The sequence below is a fragment of the Hippichthys cyanospilos genome, chromosome 17 (genome assembly GCF_059441005.1).
Source record: "Hippichthys cyanospilos isolate Australia breed blue-spotted pipefish chromosome 17, RoL_Hcya_1.0, whole genome shotgun sequence".
In the NCBI taxonomy this organism is placed as follows: Eukaryota; Metazoa; Chordata; class Actinopteri; order Syngnathiformes; family Syngnathidae; genus Hippichthys; species Hippichthys cyanospilos.
Genome location: NC_142385.1, coordinates 11,932,815 through 11,956,740, shown reverse-complemented (window position 1 = coordinate 11,956,740; position 23,926 = coordinate 11,932,815). Strand labels below are relative to the sequence as shown.

Below are 23,926 nucleotides of genomic sequence, written 5' to 3'. Positions count from 1 at the left end.
CGCTGCTGCGTCCATCATCGCCACCTCGCGGTACTTGGTGGAAATCCCCCCCAGTAAATCTGTTTCAGTCGTCCCGGCGACGAGACGCCCCACAGCGGTTGTCATGACGTGTGCAGTCGGCCTCCTTGCTGGTTCTCGTTACCTCGACTCAAGGGCTTTTCGCCGCCTTTGAAGATATCCTTCCCTTGAGCTCAGTTCACCAAGCGGGCGTGCCTCCTATTCTGTCCATCGTATGTGTTTTATTTATTCTCGAAAAATTATTTTGCTCGCTTCCGTTTTGCTAGCTAGTATGCTAACACGAAACCATAGCTAACTAGCGCTAACTTAGTGTTACCTACCTTTTTAGCTTTCTTAAACCTAAATGCACAATTTTTAGTTTATCATTAAATAAGACGTAAGTGAGCGTTTAAAGGGTTTGTGGTTTTACGTCTTGGAGAATAGGGATCAGTTGGCCATGTTTTTGGCACTCTTTGAATTTGCTTAGCTTTCACTACGAACTTTGAGTTGTTTTTTTCTTGATATTCGCTCAACAGGTGTCAACAGGTTTTTTTTTTCTTTGAGAAAAATGGAATTGCCAGTCTTAGATGATGTTCATGCAATTGTTTGATGTGTTTTTTTTTTTTTAGCTTAAAACAAACAAAAACATATCAATAGACATGTCTATTGATGACTCAAAACTGAAGTCATTTCAAATGGCAACATTCTGGCTTTACGAAAGAAACACGAATAAATAATAGAAAAATTGTTTGGTCATTTAAAGCCAGGAAATTTGCCACTTGAAATGACTTTAGTTTTGTTTCATATCTATGTTCTGCTTTTTTCTCTCCAAAATTAAACAACTGCATGAACCATCCTCAGAGACTGGGGATTGCATCATTTTTGCCAGGGGTTGTACAACCGAGATACAGCTTGTACTTATAATGTTCCTTCCACTGGCAGAATTCGTTAAACATTTTGGTGACATAAATGTGATTGTCTATAAAATATCGATCTTACAGTGAATCTAGTTAGGTATGAATTTCATTATTGAGCTCGAGGAAATTGTCATTAGCAGGCGGCAGCATGGGACAAAAATATAAATAAACAAATACAGTATATTGTTTAGTTTTATCTCGTCTATTCACAGGTCTACTGTTAACTAATGTAATGAACTGTTTCGTAAACCTTTCTGATCTTTGGTGGTGGGACAACATTTTTTTTTTTGCATGCCTGATTGACAAGTTTGATACTTTTTGTTGTCCTGATAGCATATGTCCACCAAACCTGCTCGTCGGGGCCCCATTAGAGAGCGCTTCGACTTCCAACGTGTCATTGCGCTGTCTCGTTCCAGTAAGTTTTGGTGCTATGGATGGACCAATATGAGTTTCCTCTTGGAGGCTGTGACCGTCAGTCAGCAATGGCTTGTGAGGGGCCCTAAGAAGGAGATAGTGACAAATTCCACTTTGTCGTTGGAGCGCTTTGTCATTTGTATGGTTCAATGTCAACATCCTCGGGTAATAATTGCCTGGCTTGCAGCACCTCTGGTTTAGAATATACTGTTCGTAGGTATGCGGGTGTGCTCTGTGATTCATTGACAACCGGTCCAGGGTAGACTGGTTCAGGCTTAAAGTTTGTTGGATGATTACGGTATGTGTGCTCTAGCGCAAAATATTTAGTGGTTTAAAATCGGAATGTAGATTTTGTGCAGAAATGCGATTTTTGACCTTCTTTTGTAAATACTGAGCAAAGACTGTTTGAGGGTGTGTATTGTATGTAAAATGACAACCTTCCTCCAAACCAACTCTAATGACAATCTAGCTGTGCTAAAATTAAACCTCTCTTGCTTTGCAGGCAATGAGGAGGCGGTGAGCAGCTGGGGCTTGAGCGACGGAGAGGGGAAAGGAAGAATGGGCCGGCATGGCGGCATTCTTCTCATCCCCACCGCGGTGCTCTATGGCTCCTTGGCCCTTTTCACTTCCATCCTTCACAATGTCTTCCTGCTCTATTATGTGGAGACTTTTGTGTCCGTCTATAAGATTGACAAAATCTCCTTTTGGCTGGGAGAGGTGAGTGAGGAGTTAACGGCAGAGCTCCTTTGTATTTTGCGTTCTAAGTATGTTTGTCTTTCCAAGGCGGTGTTCCTGCTGTGGAACAGTGTCAACGATCCGCTCTTCGGCTGGCTGAGCGATCGCAGCTTTCTTAGTTCTCCTCAGTAAGTGTTCGCATATTCCCTCCACCTCTGCTCTTGATTTTTGCACACTTGTTGAAAGTGTGATACTTTTATTTCAAGCATGTATGAAAATATGTACCTGATCGGTAGATATATAAACTACATGTAATCCTTGCGCAGTATTTTGACTAGTTTTTGATCATTTTCCTGCATATCATTTTTGCAGTATTGTTGCACACTTCAGGTCATGTGATAACTATGTGGTCGTGTCATATTGAACTTTGACATGTCACCATCTGGGGGAAATTTCAGATCCCTAGTTTCTTTCAATGCTTTCCCTTTGATGTAAAATACCGCAAAAGGGTTAAAGGAGAAGTTAAAAAAATCTTTACAGAGTCTAAATAAGTAATTCTGATTCAATATTAATAAATGAAATATTCTGTGTTACTTGTTTAATATATGCTCAATCACCCAAAAATATGAATTAAGCAGCAAAATCCACATCATTCATTTTCGAGGACAGCACCTGCTGTTGCCTAAAAATTACATCTTAAATTGGTCAAGTCAAGCACAGTGTAAAGTTTTTCTTAGTTTGGTCATGTGACATTTGCAAGCTGAGCCGTGATTGGGATTTCCTTTTGTTGACAGTAAGAGGCCCTTTAAGATGGCTTACACAATAAATAAATAAACAGGAGGATTTTGTATATTAATTCATATCCTCCAAAGACAGGATTAATATCTTTATAGTAGTGGGATAACATTAAAAATATTGTAAAAAAAATGTTTACTTCACAATTAAAATATAGAATTGTGCTTTTTTTTGTGATTGTCAACTTTTACAGCAGAAAAAATAAAATACTTTGTAATTAATTTGATCATTATTTTTAATCTATAATTAATACCTTTGCAACAAAATATTCCACTTCCCTTTGACTTAAAATGACGTGCAAAAGGTTCAGGTAACAACCAATCACAGCTCAGCGCGTGAAGACCATACGAGCAAATATTACGGTAACCTTTTACATCTAAAAATGGCGGAATAAGTTGAATGACCCTGTAATGTTCCTCCAGAAGTTAACGTGGAGATGCAGTTGAAAAATTCACTTGTTATGGTGCAGGAACGGCGACCAGGTGTCATCTCCAGAGGTGGTCCTGAAGCGGCTGCGCGCGCTCTCATCCAGCGGGCCGCTCTTCGCCCTGTCCTTCCTGGCCTTCTGGGTGGCGTGGGCCAGGCCGGGCCTGCAGTTCCTGCTGTGCCTATGCCTCTACGATGGCTTCCTGACCATGGTGGATCTCCACCACAGCGCCCTCATGGCCGACCTGGCCGTGTCGGCCTCCGAACGCACACGCCTCAATTTCCACTGCTCGGTGTTCAGCGCCCTGGGTTCCTTCTCCGTTTTTTTGTCCTACTCCTTCTGGAACAAGGAGGACTTTTACGCTTTTCGTCTCTTCTGCGTGACGCTCGCCGCCTTCTCCACCTTGGGCTTCTTCCTCGTCTCTCGGTTGCTACGGCGACGCTTTCAAAAGGAAGTTCGGCCCAGATTGGATGAAGCGCACATGCTCAAAGAGTAAGTTCTCGCTCAAAAATAAAATTTGACAACATCTGTTGCGCGCATCTTACTTAAATTGTTCTACTGCTGCATCTCATAGGCTGAGTGTTGGCCACGCCCCCCTCACCTCGCCAGAGCGGCCCGTCACCATCTGGCAGTACCTCAAGCAGCTCTCTAGACACAGGAACTTCATGTGGTTTGTCTCCATGAATCTCCTTCAGGTGATCCCATCATCATCTCTGAATATTGTTTGATTTCATTTGAGATGCCTTTGTGATAACCTCCACACTTACATTGACATCACTGTCAATTTATCAGGTCATTTGATTTTTAAAGTTGTCTTTACATTTTTTCACTCACCGCCTTTTGACTATAATTTCATCCTACATATGTAAGAAGCGGTTAACCACTGAACAAAATAAGGTCAAACTATTCAGCTTTTGAAATCATGGAAAGAGAACAAGATCACTAATATTTTTCGAATGAAGTGTTCTGCTGTGTGATGTAGTTGATTTTTGTTTTTTATTAGATTCAGTACAACACAGCTGGCAATCGTAATCAACCAATTTTAAGGAAAGAATTTATGAAATATGCCGCTGAATTCTGAGTAATTTTATTCCAGCATGCTAATATTCAAAATGTGCTTGTGTGTTGAGTGCAGGTGTTCCACTGCCATTTCAACAACAACTTCTTCCCTCTCTTCCTGGAGCACCTGCTATCAGACAACATTTCTGCCTCCACGGGTTCCATCCTGCTCGGTAAAAAACAAAAAAAAGTTGCCGTCATTTAGCTAAAGTAAAACGGGCTTTTTCTTGATGAACCCCAACTTGTGCAGGCATCTCGTACGTGGCGCCGCACTTGAACAACTTGTACTTCCTGACGCTGTGCCAGCGCCACGGCGTCTACCGGGTCATTCGTTGGCTCTTCTTGGTCAAGCTGGGACTGAGCGTGGCCATGCTGCTGGCGGGCGCCGACCGCGTATTTTTGCTGTGTATCTTCATTGCGAGGTGGGCTCTGTTCACTTTTTTTTTCCAGTCACTTTGATGCATCTGGATATTTTTTTCAGCTTTAGACTGACTTGTAACCTGTGTAAACACTGAAAAATTAGTTAACAGTTTTCAAAAGTTTGAGTTTTCTTGTGTCGCCCCGGCAGCAACCGAGTGTTCACGGAGGGAACCTGCAAGCTGCTGAAGCTGGTCATTTCCGATCTGGTGGACGAGGACTTTGTGCTCAACCGGCGCCAGCAGGCGGCGTCGGCGCTGCTCTTCGGCATGGTCGCCCTGCTCACCAAGCCCGGGCAGACTTTGGCCCCGCTCATCGGCACCTGGTTGCTGTGCGCCTACACAGGTATGGGATGTCAACGCAGGGCGGGGCCATTTCAGCGCTCTTACCAATTAAGGCATTAAGTTATTAGTTGGATTAATTAGGATGATGTCATTATAGATCAAAGAAAGAGGCCTGTGGGTGTGGTAGCTTTTTATTGACATCATCGGAATGTCAGAATATTTACCACACTCAGTAGATACTAATGCAAATGAAGGCTGGGAAATAACAGACGCACAAATTGCTTTGAATATTATCATTTGCTTTGCCATAAAGTACTAGTTCCTGATCCCAGTGTTGTACGCCACAGGATACGATATATTCCAAAGGGAACCGGCGAAGGATTCTGCTGCGGACGCATCGTCCGGCGCTGGCTCGCCGCCGCTGCGTCTGGGCTGCTTCCACATGCTAGTGTTTGTGCCCATCATCTGCGCCCTGCTGCAATTGGCCGCCTGGTCACGCTTCACGCTACACGGGCGCAAGCTGCAGGGCATCAAGAGCACCAGGCAGGGCGCCCAACACGTCGGCATGGTGGACGTTAAGGCAATATGACGCTGATCGCCGAGTTGCACACAGGCACTTTTGTGTTTTTTTTTTTCTTTAAAGTTGCATTTTTACTTTTTGATTTAAAAAAACAAAAAAACAAAAAGACTGGAACTTGTTGCACTCAGCCTTCGTGTGCAAGCGAAAACAGCACAATGACTAATCTACTCTTTAATGTTTTAAATCAGTGACACCTGCCTTTTTTATAACAGAGTATTACATATATTTATACCGTAACAGGTGACCACAGAATCAAGAGGACCAATTCATATTTAATGCCAAATGTTCATTGTTTATAATGAACATCCACTCGGTTTTAACCACAGGGGAAGGATACAACTCTTTCTATTTGAATTTTAATTGTATTTTATCCTTACTGCGAGAAATTTGAAGTCGAAAGAGTTACTGTTTACATAAAGTGGAAGTCTTATCAGATCGTTTTAATGTTTTTTGCACAAAAACTGCCATTATGGATTGTGATCAATCTTGGTGATTGAATCAAAAGAGCACTGCCGCTTTAATAATTCAACTTGACTACCAGTGATTGCCAGTTTGTCATTTTATGAAATATGTGCCATAAACCAAAAATAAAATCTCATGGTCAGAATTATTTGACTATTTTTTTTAATTTTATTTATATATATATATATATATATATATATATATATATATATATATATATATATATATATATATATATATATATATATATATATATATATATATATACATACACACACACACACACACACACACACACACACACAGACATGACCTTTTACACAAACTGTACACTTTAGTGTCTTTTTGATCACGGATTTGGCACGTGATGATGTGCCACCTTGACGTGCGTCTTTGTTTTTGTTTTTTTTGTTTTTTACATTTCCACTGCAACGGAGCTTGTTTTACAACGATACTTCCAAATCGGGAAGTATAACCTCTTGACTTCCCACTTCTCTGGCTGTAGTAATTGTCTCAAGCGCTGAGGCACATGAAACTAAACAGACCGGCGTCCATTCTTTGGAGTGAAAGAATTCATCTTTTAACGAATAAAGGATGTAAAAGTCACTAATTTTGGGCAAATTGACAAATTGTTGGGTGAGTACAGATTTTTGCTATCAAGCTAATAGCCGAATGAGTTAAACACTGTTTTTAACTTTTAAAGGACGAATGTGACTTTTTTTAAAATATATCTTTTGAAAACGTGTTTCAAAACGTGTTCAATTACGTGTTCATCTTGGCTTTTTATCTTTTTAATTTAAATAAATATTTACGTATATATAATTCTAAGCAGTGGCTCTTAAAATAAAAAATACCAACCCTAGCTAAAAAATACGGACCTCCCATGTACCACAATAATAATTTATATGTGATATATGTTAGAAGTTCATCAAAGACGAGACATTTTACTACTAATTTCTAAAAGTGCTGCATATTTTACGAGCTGCATATTTTACGTAATATAACAAAGATGAAAGTACAGTACTTGATTAATATGGTGAGGCACATTTGTTTTTAATTTTTATAAAGAGCTATATGTTGTGCACATGTACAGTATATGATAAATGTGTGCAGTATGTTGTTTCAAAATTAATGAACATGGCAACATGATGCAACTTAGTTAAGAAAGTTTTATTTTAGCTTGATTTTAACAGTAAATGAGCGGGGTTTTTTTGTAGTCACATGTTTTCACATGAAGAAAGTACTGTATCATAACCAGTGTTGTTAAACATTTTTTGAACCAAAGCACAACTGCCGAAATTTTTAAAATGTCAAACTATAGCAAATATTATCAATAGACAATTTAAATAAAAATATAATACAAACAATAAGTCAATCTAATCAAGATTTTATGGAAAGGAATTTAACAGATTTTTCTTTTTACCTCCACTCGGGCCTTTGCCTAGCTCAGAATTTTGTTGAGGCTTCAGTTCGAATTTGCATTCATCCTTTACAAAAAATTTCCATTGCTGTAACTGAGGCAGTACTTTGAAACCAAATGTCTGTCATTCCCACCAATCACCATCACCCCTTAAGAACTTGTCTCAAAGTATTGTGCTGCCACCTATTGGTGAAGATTTTTCATTACAAGATTACTCTGCGACACACTGCTCTCACAGCCGACATTGCCCCCCCGAAAAATTGAAATTTTGCACGTATTCTGCAATATTTATCATTTATCCAAATGTTTGATGAAGTATAACATGAAAAAATTAAGTACTTAACAGAAAAATATTTTCTTTCTCTGTCGTTTGATGTCATGTGTTAACGTGTAACTAAAAAAGGTACGAAATGTAACTTACATATTTTCCCAGCTTAATAGGTTTGATGCCGTTTCCATGACAACCCTTGTCACCAAAGCATGGAGCAGGTGTCAGTGCAGCATGAGTTTGAGTACAAAACCCGCGACGGCCGCCTGGTGTCCATCAAGCCCAACGAAACCTACTTCCTGTTGTCCAAGACTAATGATCACTGGTGGCACGTCTGCACCAAGCAGGAAGACACCAGGCCCTTCTATGTTCCGGCCCAATATGTGCGGGAGCTCACGGTGGCGACAGTGGCCTGGGAGGATCTCGGAGATTCCTGCAGGTTGTCCACAATTGATGTCTGTGGCGCCAAAGCTGAGGTGACACCTGAAGGAAAAGTGTACGATAGAGGAGATGAACGTCAGGACGGCGAGAAGGATCGGTCACTCTCTTGTGATGTCATCGCTGCACAAAAGGTAGGACAAAGTTACTTTTGCATAAATATGGGCTACATATTTTAAGAACACAGCACTCATGTTATCCTTCTGGTTTTTAATTCATAGTAGAACTGATTGATCATAATAGGATGTTCACATTTTTGGGGGAACTGATCCTGGTGGTTGGTGCGTTTTATGATATATCCTAAAAAGCCACTAGATGGCGACAAAGCCACATCCACACAGCAAAATATTATGAAGCGGTTGATACGTCAAATAAAAGGCAAAATTAATTCATTTGGGGGAGAAGTTGAGTTTAGTCTGGTTTGTTGAGAATATTTTGGAGAACACACACTTTATTTAAATGTTTTTAAGAGTACTGGATTTTTATGGAGAGTATTTAGCGGCACACACACTTGTTTCTCTTAATCAGTGCATTGACAAAAGGGAAAAGCAATATGAACCAACTTTTAACAACTACTTTTTTTAGAGCGTTTGTACACGTTACAGTTGAGACTAAAACTAGTAAAAACACGTGCATCATATTGCCTGAAATAAAAAAAAAAAAGATGGCAATCTTCTTTTTTTTGCAATTAAACTTTACATGGCGAAAACAAAGGAGGTCCATAATCAGGAGTAGGACTGCTCTAATCCATTTATTTTTTAATACAAGATAAAATAAGATGATTTTGTTCTTGGGTGTATTTATGGTTTGATCTGTTAATATAGACAATTATAAACTTTTTTTTGTTGGATTCAATTACTCATGCTTGCTCATTCAGTCCTTAATTTATTTTTACATCTCAATGACACACATTCACATGTCCAACATGTCATAAAGTGACAATGCCACTCTGAAAATGCCTTCCTGTTTCCTTTTTAGTACCGGAATGCTGTGTACTTGTATCTTTTGTTGTTACATTGTATTTGCCATTGTGCAAGTTGAACACAAATGGTGCAGCAACACATGTGTATGGACATAACATTACTCACAGCACAGGCATATATTCTTTGTCCTCTGCAAAGAGAACACTGCTATTACTGCTTAAGAGTGTTGTCTTCTTCGTCCACACCAGAATTGGCAGCATTGTGTACATTGAATTAAGCAAGAAAATTGTGGCAGTTATTATTATTTTCAATTATGTCATTATTGTATGTTTTTTTTTTAATTAAGCAATTTTCCCTGTTTAAAAGACCTTATTTGGAGTGGTGCGATTGAGGAGATGCTTATGCAACTAGCTCATCAGCATGTGAATGAGAACAAGGAAGAGGAGGAGGAGGAGCCTCTCGCTCATGAACGCCAGCTGATTGAGCCTTTTTTCTTTGCCTCCTTTACTTCATTGAGAGTTCACTTCCTGCCTTAAAGATTTTTACTGAGTATTCCAACTTTTTAGTTTTCAGAAGATACTCTCTGTCACAACCAGGGGAGCTCTTACGCGTTTAGTCAGGTGACAGGTGATAACAGGAAAACAGGTCCAGTGGGCTGGCTGACTGGCTGGCAGGAAGGAGTTAAACTCAGCGGCCGCCACGCCCAAACTAAACTGCAGCTTCCCCGAACGTGCACCCCGTCCTCCTCTTCTTCCTGCTCCTGCTCCCAGGAACACGCTAGCGTCACCTGAATAACCGAGTTGATGGATATCACCTGTTTTAGCGGCAGGTGAGTGGCACCTGGTTCCGTGAAAAAAAAAAAGTGACGTCAAGGCGGGCTTATATTTCAACTTCTTTGTGTGTGTGCAAATTCTGGCGTTTTAAGGCTCACAGTTGGACTTTTGTGTGTTATATGTGTGAATTTGTGAATGAATGACCCTTGCTGACAACATGCCAAGTGTATCCCACCTTTACAATGGAGCGCCGTCTCCATGGTGATGGAGGGGGGGGCAACGGGAAGTGTGGAGGGTGTGAAAGTGAAAATCCAGAGGGGTTAAATTCACTTTTTAGAGCTTTGGTGACAGCCGTGCATTCTGGGATGTGTAGTTTTGATTTTTATTATTGTCGGATATAGAACTCACAAGACGCACACGCGCTATTGTCTTAATGAAAAAAAAATCCTTTTTTTGGGGCTGACAGTGAATATGTTAACTCATTTGCGCTATCTCAAAAATCCATTTTAGCTAGGCTGGCATTGAATGGGTTAATGGCTTCAATTGTTTCCTGGTTCAATTAGAATTGGAATCTAAACAGCCCTCTTCTTCATGCGCTCCCCACTTTTCAATTATGAAACCAAGACGACGCCTAAGAATTGGATTTGAATTGAAGTAACCTGCCATCGCAAGATTTCAAACAGGATGGAAAAGGTCACAGAGTTCAGTGTCACAGCAGTATGCACATCCAAAATCACTTTTAAATCATTTTCAGACCCATCTTGGCCCTAATATTTTCATAAAAATGGTAAATGATTAACTAGAATCAAATTTTTGGAGATAAATGTTTTCAGAAGAGCCAGCTATTTTCAGACAATTATTTACCCTAATACTAAAATGTAAATAATGGATTTTGTAAAGACATATATGTAAATAAATCTCTGACTGAATGTCTGGGTTCTGTAGAGACATATTAATTCGTCTTTGGGATTGAATGAGTTAAAAAAGCAGTTTTAGTGAGTAATATCAAATGAATAAATATTCATAACATACCAATAAAGGATAAATGCTTTGAAATCCAGGTTTAAAATTGCACACACTTTTTCCCCAATGTCCTTAATCAAAGTACTTTTAAAATCATTTTTCAAAATCTTTCTTGCATTTTAAGCTCGTTTAAGTACGTTTAGGATGCATTAAGCATATTGAGTTATGTTGTGGATAATACGCGCTATGAATCAGTGATTTTTTTTCGAACCATAGACTCTAAATGATGTGATAAAATGTTTGTTGTAAATCTTTTCAATCCCAAAGACGTATTTATACATGTTTACAAATCCAAAAATTAAATCCCAGGTACTGAATAGGATTTATTTTTATCTAATATTAGTGCAAAGGTGGACTCAAATTAGTTTTATGAATAAATATATAAACAAATAAATAAAAAAACCTGCATCTAGCACAAAAAAACATCTAGCACAATACTACCCCTAAAATTAAGATAATTTTTTCTTCCAAAAATTATCGTATTTGTATTCAAATAGATGGTACTTACCTGCATATAATTGAGAAAGAAAAATAAGTATTGTTTCTTACAAAATGATAAGCTCACCTGTCACACAACATTAGCTACACCTTTTGCAGTTGCTTTCCAAAGATAATATGCTCAGTTTTGATTGACGGTTGTTTGTTTACTAAAGAGGAAGTCACCCCGAATATTTTGTTTACGAATACTCTATCCTTCACTTGATTAAACACATTCGTTTGAATAACTGTGTTTGCAGAATATGAATGAAACAACGGCAAAATCCACCTGTTTTATTGAACTCAGGGGGCGGCCATTTTGTTGTTTTAGTTTGGGTTTTGGGTTAAACTAGCATTTTGTGTTGTAGTACGGCTACGCTGTATGATCCTGAAGAGCCGTTTCCAATATTTTGACCTAAATAGCAATGTGCATGAGCAGGAAATAATACTTGGGTGTACCTAATGTAGTGTCCCTTGCACCGCAAGCACACCGTGTTTGAAGCATCGCATGCCAATAAACTGCTCCAACAGGTCGTGTCGGAGCTTCTCGTCTTGTCACACCTCTCATTTTCTCTCTCACACTCGCTGTCATTACACACACACTGTTCTATGTCTTCTTTTAGCCCATGCTCGTTTTATCTCGTCGACGGGGTGACGTCATTTTCTCAGCCAGCCGCAACAGCACCCCAGATTCAAAAGTCTCGCCGCTCTGTTTATTTTTACGCATATGTTTACATCAAAGGATTTCACATCAAAGGGTATACATTCATAAAAAGACACCAGGGAGCTGAAATTTCACCCAGATGCTGACAACGTGTCAAATTACTTACAAGGAGTATGCATTTTCTATTTAAATGGCAGCTATTTTTCGTGGAACTTGAGAGAAGGAAGACAATTTTGCGTGTAATTTTTTTCTGTTGTCCTACCAATTCAGTGCAGGAAGTTCCAGTTTGTCGCATGAGGTTTTTTTTTCCACTTTGTGGCCAATGACTTGATTTTTCTCGTGGGCTGGCTTAGCTGTCGCCTCAAACAAACACATGGTGTGGGAGTGTATGCCATTCGCATGGATCATCTGTCGATTTGATGGATTTTGGGTCATGAGAAGTGTAATGAGAGTGGAGAGAAGGGGGGGTGGGGACAGGACTCAATAATAGCCCGACTGTGCACACTGTGGCGTGATTTGGGCCCCAAATGGGTGCCCCATTGTGTGACTGCATGCCTGCTAAAGTGGTGAAGTAATCAGGCAGGCCACTGCTGATTTGCGACTCCTGTTGAAATGACACACAGGAAGCTAGTTGACCAAATGCAAAACAAATGCAATAGTTTTTTCAACTGAAAAAAAATCCTGAAGTACGAAAAGGGTTGAAACCTTTTTCATTTTAACAGAAGATATTTTCATTCACATTGACATTTTATAAAGAATTAAAGAGAATTTACTAATCACTAAATAGAAACTAAAGCTACTCAAATTTTGAATTCACATTCCTAACGGTCTAAAACCCAACCACTAAATAATTTTACTTCAATTTTACTTAAAAAGAAATCAACCACCGTGTTTTGCAGAGCAATACTGACACCTTGTGGCAACACTGTTCCACCCCAATCCTGTAGATGGCGACTGCTTATTTATTGCGAAAACAAGTCTTTTTTTTTAACTCATCTCATGGGTTTCTGCCAAGAAGAATTTATTTAATACAGACGTTTTTAAACTTTTTGAGGTCTCGCGACCACTTAAAGTAAAGACATTGTTCTAGACACCCCCCCGCTCCCCTTAATAATCGTAAAACAGTCAAACATATGCCATAGAAATTGTAAAATTGGTTGCTTTTGACCCCCCAACCCCCCAAAAAAAATCTACGTTAACAACTTTCAAACAAATAGATGACATATTTTTCTAACATTGATTTAGAAACAATCTAAAAGAGACAATAATGTAAAAATCTAAAGATCGGAAAAAAATACTTCAAGGGTTAAAGACATGAAAGTAAATCAGCACTTTTCTTGGATTTGCCAACATTGAATGGCTAACTCATTCAATGCCAGGGACATATTTGACGTTTAAGAGTTCAGACAATCAATACTTAAGTACATTAGTGACATTATTTTCCAGATACTTAAGTATTTAATCAATACTTAAGTATCTGGGATTGAATGTCTGGACTCAATGTGAAACTACTCCCTGGTATTGAATGAGTGAAACTGGTTGAATTGATTGCTTTATTTAAGAATAAAGAATACTTTCAATAAGATGAAATACACGCTTGGATGTCTGGACTCTTACAAAAAAACGTAAAAATACGTCCCCGGCATTGAATGACTTAACCGGACGGTGGTTTTGTTAACGTGGTTGTTGTTGTTTCTGATATTTTGCAAGCCTTTATTTTGTGTTACCAGAGGCCAACATGAGTTTTGGGATTGAATTACTCATGATTTCCTGCTGTTTATCAGTCCAAACAAGCCGCACATGCTCTGTCTGCTTTGTGAGTGTGCGCGTCTTCACAGACAGTTACCCTCTAGCCTTCATCTTTTCAGACACACACACGCCCACTTCAACCCTTCCTGCTGCGTTAGTCGCAGTTCTCCTTTCTGTATATACATGTTGCTTGTCTGCTACAACGGTCTTTATTATTACTTTGCCGCTTTGCTTTCATCTCTCATGGACGATCTGCTATAGAGAAAAATGGTGGATCTATACGCAGGCGTTTGGTCGGGTCACCAGGCCCGGCGGGGTTTGACCCAGTCGCTGGCATCGCTTCAGGTACGTGTCGTGAGCTTTGCTGGCGAATGATGACATTTTTGGTGTTACTGTGTAGGTTGATTTTAGCGATGTGCCGGTTTACAAATCTATGTCACCTACTTCCTGTTAAACGCCACTCTTTGGTGGATGGTGACGAAAATTGGTGTGTTACTGAAATTGTGCTGCTTTTAGACTCCTGCGTGCGACAAGCATCGACTGTTGTTGAAGAAAAGTGTCAAGCCACATATCACATGGGAACTTACTGAAAATTGCCTGTTTGAGCGCGCCAGATGAAGGAAAGTGAAAGTCCAATGCAGAAGTCTGTTTTGGAGAGTAACAACTTAACCTTTTACCCTTATATTTTTGTATGCAAATTAGTGCTTGCAAGCAGTTTAACAAATCTGAAAATTTTCCATTATCAATAGCGATTAATCACATATTTCAATAACAATTCTATTTTCTACAAAGCTTGTAACACGTTTACGTAAAATCTTGGAATTTACATCAAATTATCAAAAAAGAAGTTTCATTTTGACCCATTATAGCTTTCTTCATCCTTTAATGTGATTGATTAACCTGTCTTGTTTTTCTTTGTCAAAGATGTACAACAAAGGGTCTTTGAACTTGTTTTTATCTTTGTATCGAGCCATCAAGTGAAACTCCATGAAAGTCTGGCTTTGTTTGTTGTTAAGCGGAGCTGTAGCGTTAGCTTAGATTTGCATTAGCATCCGATGATGTCATTGTCTGGCTACATTTTCAACACAGGGGCCCATGTCACACGCCTCATTGCTGTTTATTTTGACCAATTGAGCACCCAAACAGATTGCCGGCGTTGCCGTTTCGACATTTTGACAACACAGCCTGTTGCAGCACACTGCAGAACATGACACTTCCAAAGCAAAGGATGCTGGGAAGCTCCCAGAATTTGCTTTAGTTTTCTTTTCCAACTAAAAGCAAATTAATTGGAACAAATGTTATGGTGACTCCTTTGCAAAACAGCTTTATTTTGTCGTTGTATATGGATGTGGATTGTCACTAGTAATAAAGTTTTTACGGCCGGCGAACCGAAAATAACTTGTCACAGATAGGTTATGTGGTAATGTGTGTGTTCTTATACCCAGGAGTCTATTTAATGATGATTGTTGTGTTGACTCAGAAAATGATTTGAAATATTTCTAAGGTGGTGGTAATATCAGGAGGAACACTTTAGGTTTGTGGTGTGACTCTGCTGCAGGGTGCTTCCTGTGAGCTGCTTTTATCTTGCGATCTTTTCTCTAAAAAAACAATCTCACAGCTGATTACAAACATGCTAATGATGCTAGCGTGTCATGATTCAGCCAGTTGGAGGAATTATATTGTCGTCATTGCAGAGATGTAAAATTTTAAGACAATTTTAGATCTGAGCTCATTTATTGGGTCAATAAGTAGCCAGATGCTAGCAGACGTCCTGTTAGCGAGGTTAAGCGACGTAGCATTAGCGTTTGTTCTGAAATTTTCCTAAATTTTTCCCACAGGTGGACGATGAGAGCGAACAAGCGCCCATTTATGTCAACGTAGCTCAGTTTCGTCAGGACCCCACTGACTCGCCGCCCCACCAGGACGTCGACGGATGGCAGGTGCACTTTGACCAGGAGAGTGGTCAGGACTACTACTACCACCCTGCAACGGGGCACACCACCTGGGAAAACCCTCTCGCCAAACAGCACCTTGACCCCGAACCGTGTTTCCCTTCCCCTCCTCCGTCTCCCACACACTTCCTGTCCACCGCCTCCCGCCCGGCGTGGACATCGGACTGGGAGCAGCTAGTGGATGAGAGTAGCGGGTACCCCTATTTCTACAACGCCATGTCTGGGGAGACGTCCTGGGAGCCGCCGGAGCCGCTCAGCCCGTACCCGCCCTTGATGGAGCCCATGAGTGTCCACCGCTTTCACCAGGACGAGTCGGTGAGGACCTGACTGGCTGCTCTACTTCCTGTTTCCTGTTTTAGCTACACTCAGGGGAAGACAGCTAATACGGCCTCCTATTTAATGGATTTAACCCTTAAGTGATGCCGATCGTTCCCATTTGAAAAGCGCACAGCAGCAGTTCGTGTCTTTATAAAATATTTATTCCGTTAAAATAATTATAGCAGGGGTGTGCAAACTTTCTCCTGAGGGTCACAAACAGGAAAAATGGAAGGAAACAAAGGCCGTTTTAAAAATGTTCATTTTAATCTTTGGCCAGTTGAGCACTGTAGTGATGAGCTGTGACCATTGGATGGCAGTGTTGCTCACGGTGGGGCAGAAATCCACACTTACTACATATACATTACATCCTTGTAGTTCAAATTAAGGAATGGAAATCAATCTTTCATATGATACCACCTTTGTTTACATAGACATAGCATAAAATCTTCTTTTGGCCTTGAAAGATGAGTGAAAATGCCAAAAATCGGCTGCCACTCAAGGGGTTTCCTTTTCCGATAATGCTTGGGACTGAAAGACTTAGTATACCTAAACATGCAAGTTCTCGGGATTGTGAGTGGGAACCTGAGTACCTGTAGAAAACCCACGTGGGCACGGGGAGAACATGCAGACTCCACACAGGAAGGCAGGAGCCCAAAGTGAACTGGGGGACCACAGACCTGTGAGGCCAGAGTGCTGACCATCTTCCTGTATGTCACCCCAAAATATATTATTTTCTAGTTAATTTCTTAGGAGTTGCTGAAAATTGTATAGTGGGTCGCAAATATCCCCCGGGCCACAAGTTGGACCCCCCTGGATTATAGCATTAAAAGTATTTGAATTTCACGGCTGGTGCTATGACCTGGATTTCAACTGGGTCACGGAAGAAATCATTTAAATCTGGAAGCAATTGTGAGCATGTCTCCTTCACAGTTTTCTGGCCTTCTTTATGTGAAGTTTTGATGTTCTCGCTGTGCACCTCCACAGCCTTATGTTGGGGTTCGAAATTTAACGGTTCCATCATTCCCACCATTTTCTCACATTCCCAGCCTCAGTTACCCGAGGAAGACTACAATTTGGAAGATTACCCAGGAGGCGCCGATGGACCTGATCCCGACGAGGAGCCGCTTTCCATGGAGTACCCCGCGTCCCCCAGGGAGTACGACCTGTCCCACGTGAGCCGTGCGGTCATCCCCCGAGCAAGCCTGGACCGCAGCACGCCCGCCGGATGGAGCCTCAGCGTGGAGCCCGACGGCACCTGGGTTTTCACCAACGAGCTCTCGCTAGAGCAGGTTGCTCCCATCACTAATACAAAAAAGTTTTCACGTCCGTTTTTTGGGGGATATGTGATGACCCCAATTCGGTGGCTCACTCTTATAAAATCCAGTTGTGTTCCATCACAGTGGGTCAAGTCCGTGGACGACCTGGGCCAGACTTACTATTACTTGAAAGATGGATCCAAGTCTCAGTGGAACCTGCCCGATGTAAGTGCAACATTTTGACGTCAATAGCCGTCATTGGCAATGAATGACTTCGTTGCTCCTTCTCAATTTCTTACTATGTCTTCTCGTGCAGGCGGTCCCTACATCATCAGGACTGTCCCAAGAGGAGAACGGCATTGAGGCTGATGATCTCAACGTCTTCAGGAGCTGGAGACAAAACATAGGAACAGCTCAGGTGGTCCCGGTCCAGGATGACGCAGTAAGAACACATTCAGAACATATCAGTCATGTTTTTTTTTTAAATGTAAAATTGATTTTATTATTATTACATTACTATTATTACAGATGTTTCTGAGATTTTCTCCAAAATGTTTTCCAGACATCCCTTAAAAGATCATATCATTATACACCTCATTAATTACTGTAATATGGAGTGGGTGTTGAATTGCGCATTGTGTGTATTTGGCACATGAATTGGTTATTTCCTTTTGTTACACGTGCAAATTAAAAAAAAAAATGCAGATAATGACCATATAACCAATTAAAACTTCGTAAAAATTATATAATTGTTAGTTATTCCCTTCTGTTGTTCAAAGATCCATTTTAAATTGGGTGACAGTGAATGAGGTGAGTGTAAAATAATCATTAATATAGCCACAGTGATTACATTCTATTATGACATCATATGTGGTTGTAAAATATGTAACATTCAAAAATTGAGCTTAAATTGGTTGCTAGTTTAGCCCTGAACAATCTATGATGTCATTTTCACTGATTTGGATGAAAGCAAGTGGATTTTTCTGCTTATTCGTTTTTCACAAACACAATTTCAATCAGAAACTTTGTTTAGGTGCTCATAGAAAATATTGTTGTAAAAAAATTGTTTACTTTCTTTTTAACATTAACATGAAGTGTTGCGTATGTCAAGATTATAAAGAGATCATCCTAAAGTCTAAAACTAGTTTATCATTTTTTTATTAAGTTACATTTATGCTATGAACTTCATAGTAACCTATAAATGTTGAAAAATTCAAATTTAGAGGTGGGGCTGAATCCATTTGTGACTTTACTGGTTGATGAAATTCATCTCAGCTTTTCACAACCACGTGACAGAAGCTCACTAAACATATTTGACTTTTTAAACCATCAAACATTCCAGCAATATTCTGAAGCTGCGCTCTCATTGACCCCTTGGCAGAGGTTCGTCCCGACCCACCAGCGAACCACATCGGACTACAGCAGCGACAGCTCAAGCACGGGAAACTCTCCCGAGGCCCATTCTTATGTGAGTGACTTTGTGTGATTCCGAATGAAGCGTGAATTATATTTAACAATTGATTCTGTGCCCTCTAAAGGCTCCTGGGTTTCAACTCTGGAGAAACCCTTATTACCTGACCTCCAGGTGGCTGCGCTATAACGTGGGTTGTTAATATGAACGCCATAGATAACAGCTATGATGATCTATGGATGGTGCCGGATGTGCTAATGCTAATGCTAAGATCAGCTCTTCTTTGTTGTTTTGTTTGCATGTTAAACTCGCATTCGTATAAGCGTAATGCTCGCGCAGCCAAATCAGCACAAAATCACTTTGATGATTCCGATGAGGTTAAAGGTCATGGGTTAAACTTAAAGGTCACAGCAAAGTGCAAAATATATCCAATGCCAGAAACCTGATTTTTTTGTTTGACTGTATCCATTCAAGCAAATAGACAATCCATTTGTTTTTAGTAGTTACTGACAATTGAGGGAGAGCAGGTCAAAGGTCACAGGTATCCACTCCAAATGTAAATGGCGTTAGTGAGGGTTTTCCAGATAGGTTTTTTATATTGCTTCATTTGGTTTAACCCTGCGCAATGCTTTGTCCAACCCTTTGATCTTTACATCAAAGGCATGTCACATCAAAGGGAAAGCAGTTAAGACACAAGTGAGCTGAAATTTCACCCAGTTGGTGACAACATTAGGTTAATATCTTATGACTATATTGCAATGGTTGGTTAAAATACTATGGAAATCAGAAGAAAATGAACCACAAATGATCAAAATTCTGCACAGATCCTTCCTCAGATCGAAGGATCAATCACATCATGAAGGTGTGCTTTCCATGTCATTATTTTGTCTTTATGCGCTAACATAATCACACGCATTTGTCAGCGTGATGTGAGATGTCTCCATTTTTTTCAGCTATTCGTCCCACATTATGTGTGTGATCATGTTACGAATCTTTTGTACTCTCCTCGTCCTTAAAATGTGCTCCTGTTGGATTTCAGGTGCAGAACTTGGAGAAAGCCGGAATTCTGAACAAAACAAAAGTGTCTGAAAACGGCAAAAAAGTTCGGTGAGTCCAACTTCCCCCTTGAGCACTTTTTTGGGGTGTCACATTGAAGATTCTTTCTCCATTGCTTTCCGAGCGTGTCTGGTTTCACGTTGCCGTCCGGCTCTGTTCTGTGCGATTGCGCAGGAAAAACTGGACCCAAACTTGGACTGTTCTGCACGGAGGCATGCTGACATTCCACAAAGACCCAAAATCAACATCGCCGGGAGTTTCGGTAGTTCTCAGATCTACTTTAGCGATTCCAAAGTTATCTAAACTCCTCTGCTGTATGTGATTCAGATGACAACGTGGATTGACAAGCGCTTTTGTCACAGGAATGCGGCACCGCCTGTTTTGTGTCCGTGCTCACATCTTTTTGTTGTTGTCAAAGAACAAGACCAATCAGATTGTCCCGGAGGTGTCGGTGGACCTGCGAGGCGCCATGATCAACTGGGCCTCCAAGGACAAATCCAGCAAGAAAAATGTTTTAGAGGTGCACTGATGTCGATTTCTTTCATCATTTAGTGAAATTGTTGTAAATGTTGTGGGCATTTTGTCTTTCAGTTAAAAAGCAAGAACGGTATGGAGTTTCTGATCCAGTACGATACTGAAAGCATCATCACCGACTGGCATAAAGTATTATTGGACACCATACGGCAGCTGGTAAGTCATTATTGTAATTAATGGATTGACTTAAATAGGATGTTGTTGGCTTTAATCATCATGGATCTCTTTTTAAAAGTTCATATTTTTACTGGATTAAATAATTATCTTTATTTTTTCCTGATTTTGAATTGTAATATTTTGTATATTTAGTTACTATGTCTATGCCATTGATATTTTCATTCACTAATTTTGCTCTACTTCTGCCTTTTTATTTCACAATGTTTAATAGTATTTTAAATTTATTTTCTTTGAGAATATGTTTTTGGTTTTGAAAATTTTTAGTTGTCTTTTTTATTTTGCGTTTGAAATATACTAAACAGATTTTTTTTTACTTTTAGTTCCTATATTTATCTTTTATTATTTGTTTATTTGATAATATTGTTTGAATCATTTGAATTCACTGTTTTTATTCATCTTTTTTATGTTTTGAATAAATATTTTTAAATATATGTTGTTAAAAATTTATCAGATTAATTTGTTCATTGAATTTTGTTTGGCGTTATTTCATTTACTTTTACATTTTTTGTATTTAATATTTTTCTTGTAAATATTTTGCATTTAAACATTTTATTTGGTTAAAAATGTTTTACATGTTAATCTCTTATGTAATACGGTTTTAACATAATTTTACTGTTTTATTTTTTCATCTTTAATGAATATGCATTTTTTATTTGTGTTTTTTACTATTTTTAGTTTTATTTTATTATTTTTATTTTATGACACAATATTTATCCTCTTTTGCTGTAATTATTATTATTATTATTATTTATTTTTTAATGAAAATAATAATAATATGTCACTCTATTTGTCCTGTTATGAACTACCTTATTCTACAATATTTGTCCTTTTTTGCTATTATTTTTATTTTTATTATTGTTAATAATAATAATAATAATAATAATAATAATAATAATAATAATAATATTCCCCTGCATTTGTCCTGAACTCGCTTGCTGGCTAAAAATCAAATGAGCTAATCCGTTTCACTGGTGGTGGTGATCTCACGTGTCTTGGACGTCAAAGAGCAAAAATGTGAAAATATCCATGGAACAATTTTCTCGCTTTATTTTTTCATCACCTGTCAGGAGTACCAGGACCACCACTCCGAGGAGGAGGACGGCAGTGAAGTTTACGAGAAGATTGGCGCTGCGGAGCCGCAGAATACCAGCGACTGGCGTCGGGGTGAGCTTCAGCTGCGTTGGATAAATCTCTCGACGGCTGATATTTTTTTAAAAAGCGTCTGTATAATTTTTTTCGTCAGGCTCCAGGCCTAGCGTCACCAGCACTAGCGGCGGAGAAACCGACCCAAAGAAGGTTCGTACCAAGCTGATCAAATTTCTCATCAAGCGGCCCTCGCTTCAAGCAGTCAAGGAAAAAGGTTACATACGAGGTATGTGCTGTACACAATCATCATACTCACCCAGCAGCTGTCACAGCTCATGCTTTGGTACTCTTCTCATGAGATGTTTACGATATTCTGTCCCGCCTACAGAGAATGTGTTCGGCTGCCACCTGGCTACACTTTGTGCGCAAGAGCGCACCACCGTTCCCAGTTTTGTGGAGAAGTGCATAAAAGCTGTGGAGAGGAGAGGTAACACACCCCTCCCACTGATAAACACGGGTAACCAAATAACTTTTATCTGTTGACCTACAGGTTTGGACATCGACGGACTGTACCGGGTCAGCGGGAACCTCGCCGTTATACAAAAACTGCGCTACAAGGCAGATCACGGTAACAATGAGCTTGATGTTCTGATAGTACATGGCAATATCGCTCCAATATAAAACTTTTCGGGTTTCTTCTTTTCACAATGCCCCGGGAACTGATATTCATTTTTATGACATGCATATATAGAATTATTGTTGAAGCCTTTCGAATGCTTGCTAACAGAGGAACTGGACCTGGAGGACGGCCAGTGGGAGGACGCCCATGTTCTGACCGGAGCTCTGAAGCTGTTCTTCCGCGAGCTACTCGAGCCTCTTTTCCCCTACAACCTGTTTAACAAGTTCATCTCGGCCATTAGTAAGACGAAATTAATTTTTTGGAGCAAACAAAAACAAAAAAGCCGGCGACTGTTTGTTTCTAATATTTTAATCATTTCGCTCCATGAGAGGACAATTTTTAGTTCATATTTTTGCATCAGCCATTTTGACGCAATTTTATATATATATATATAAAGTGTAAGTGTATTTATTTACTTTTTGTTGTTGCAGGAATTCATGATTACAACACAAAGGTGTGTAGCATTTATGAGTTGATCAAATCTCTTCCCGCCCCGAATCACGACACCATGAGCCTCTTGTTTGGACATTTACGGAGGTCAGCTTCCATTTTGTGTTCTTCTATAAAAACACACTGTTGCTTTCTGTTATCTTGTCAAATCTCATGATAAACCTAAAAGATATTTTTTCAAACTTGTTTTCTTACAATATTACAATTTGCATACATCATAAACAATACAATTATTAAAAAAAAGTACTTTCCCATGGAAAAAAAATCCCAAAGTAAAAAATATTAAGTTTATTCTTCTTCATTGTCATGCCTTGAGCGTCTTTAGAAGTTTGCCACTCAGTTGTCCGATATCAACCAATATTAACATTATGCCTTAGATAAAGCAGGTCGTTTAAATCTTAGGATTTTACATAAATATAAGTATATTCCAATAAGTAGAGGTATACTATGTTTCTTGTTTGTTGTGTCTCGTCAGGGTCATCCAGTGCGGCGAAGACAACCGCATGACGGGACACAACGTGGCCATCGTGTTTGGGCCCACGCTCTTGCGGCCTGAGGCAGAGGGCAACATCGCCATGCACACTGTTTTCCAGAACCAGATAGTGGAGTTCATCCTCAACGAATATGAGTGTCTTTTTCAATCTGGCTAAAAGTGTCCATGCCTATATTAGAAGATTTAACACCGCACCTCTTGTGACTTTATTGTAATATAGAAATGTATACAGCTAATAATATCAAGAAGCCGTTGTGAAAAGTGTCTGGTATAGAATGTTTGGATAAAACAGAATATCTATGCTGTATTTTTGTTTGTCTAATGGCAACACAATAACTACTGTATATATAGATTAACAGACTGGAAAGGTGGCCACTGACAGAAATGCACGTGCTGTAAATAGTAATAGACTGCATCAATATGCTGAAAGTTGTGAAAAATGTTGTGCAAAGTCCATCCCATAATAAAATAACTTTGTAAAAAAAAAAAAAGGCACTGTTGAATATTTTTTCTGATCAAGTTTCAATATGCAAATTGTAGATCATTCTGTGGGACATTTAAAGATTAACTATAGTTAAACTACAAATCATAGTCACATTGTCAAAATGTAAATATGCAAAAATACTAGTGTGCGTACTTTTCTTAAAATCCTGAAGAATTACGTACTTAATCATGCAATAATAACTTTATCGTTTATATAAAATATCCGTGTTTTGGTTCCATGTGGTGTAGTCAATCGGAACCTTTTCGTG

General features: G+C 39.4%; 2 protein-coding genes and 1 long non-coding RNA gene across 6 annotated transcripts; 2 read left to right on the top strand and 1 right to left on the bottom strand.

Moving 5' to 3' along the window:
* Positions 1-80: 80 nt before the first annotated feature.
* Positions 81-6,172, top strand: slc68a1a (solute carrier family 68 member 1a). Of its 2 annotated transcripts, none has more exons than XM_088439085.1 (9): positions 81-230; positions 1,831-2,045; positions 2,112-2,191; positions 3,268-3,717; positions 3,800-3,920; positions 4,361-4,457; positions 4,535-4,706; positions 4,853-5,046; positions 5,333-6,172. In XM_088439085.1, exons 2-9 carry the CDS (start codon positions 1,887-1,889, stop codon positions 5,572-5,574), a joined length of 1,515 nt encoding a protein of 504 aa, XP_088295211.1. In that variant the 5' UTR covers positions 81-230; positions 1,831-1,886; the 3' UTR covers positions 5,575-6,172. The 2 variants fall into 2 exon arrangements, with proteins under 2 accessions (XP_088295211.1, XP_088295212.1); XM_088439086.1 differs by lacking the exon at positions 81-230 and adding an exon at positions 1,259-1,329.
* On the bottom strand, positions 4,187-7,583 carry LOC148409682 (uncharacterized). The gene is made up of 3 exons (XR_015868394.1): positions 7,451-7,583; positions 4,877-5,038; positions 4,187-4,795 (listed from the first exon to the last, which is right to left on the bottom strand). It is a non-coding gene; the product is annotated as an uncharacterized LOC148409682 (long non-coding RNA).
* Positions 6,448-23,656, top strand: arhgap27 (Rho GTPase activating protein 27). 3 transcript variants are annotated; one of them, XM_088439082.1, is made up of 18 exons: positions 6,448-6,663; positions 7,881-8,287; positions 15,601-16,029; positions 17,079-17,321; positions 17,433-17,513; positions 17,605-17,730; positions 18,631-18,756; positions 19,739-19,806; positions 19,930-20,017; positions 20,174-20,275; positions 20,347-20,445; positions 21,534-21,630; positions 21,710-21,838; positions 21,941-22,039; positions 22,103-22,180; positions 22,340-22,471; positions 22,663-22,768; positions 23,157-23,656. In XM_088439082.1, exons 2-18 carry the CDS (start codon positions 7,928-7,930, stop codon positions 23,329-23,331), a joined length of 2,538 nt encoding a protein of 845 aa, XP_088295208.1. In that variant the 5' UTR covers positions 6,448-6,663; positions 7,881-7,927; the 3' UTR covers positions 23,332-23,656. The 3 variants fall into 3 exon arrangements, with proteins under 3 accessions (XP_088295208.1, XP_088295209.1, XP_088295210.1); XM_088439083.1 differs by having other exon boundaries at positions 6,449-6,663; positions 18,670-18,756; XM_088439084.1 differs by lacking the exons at positions 6,448-6,663; positions 7,881-8,287 and adding an exon at positions 13,889-14,107.
* Positions 23,657-23,926: the final 270 nt, after the last annotated feature.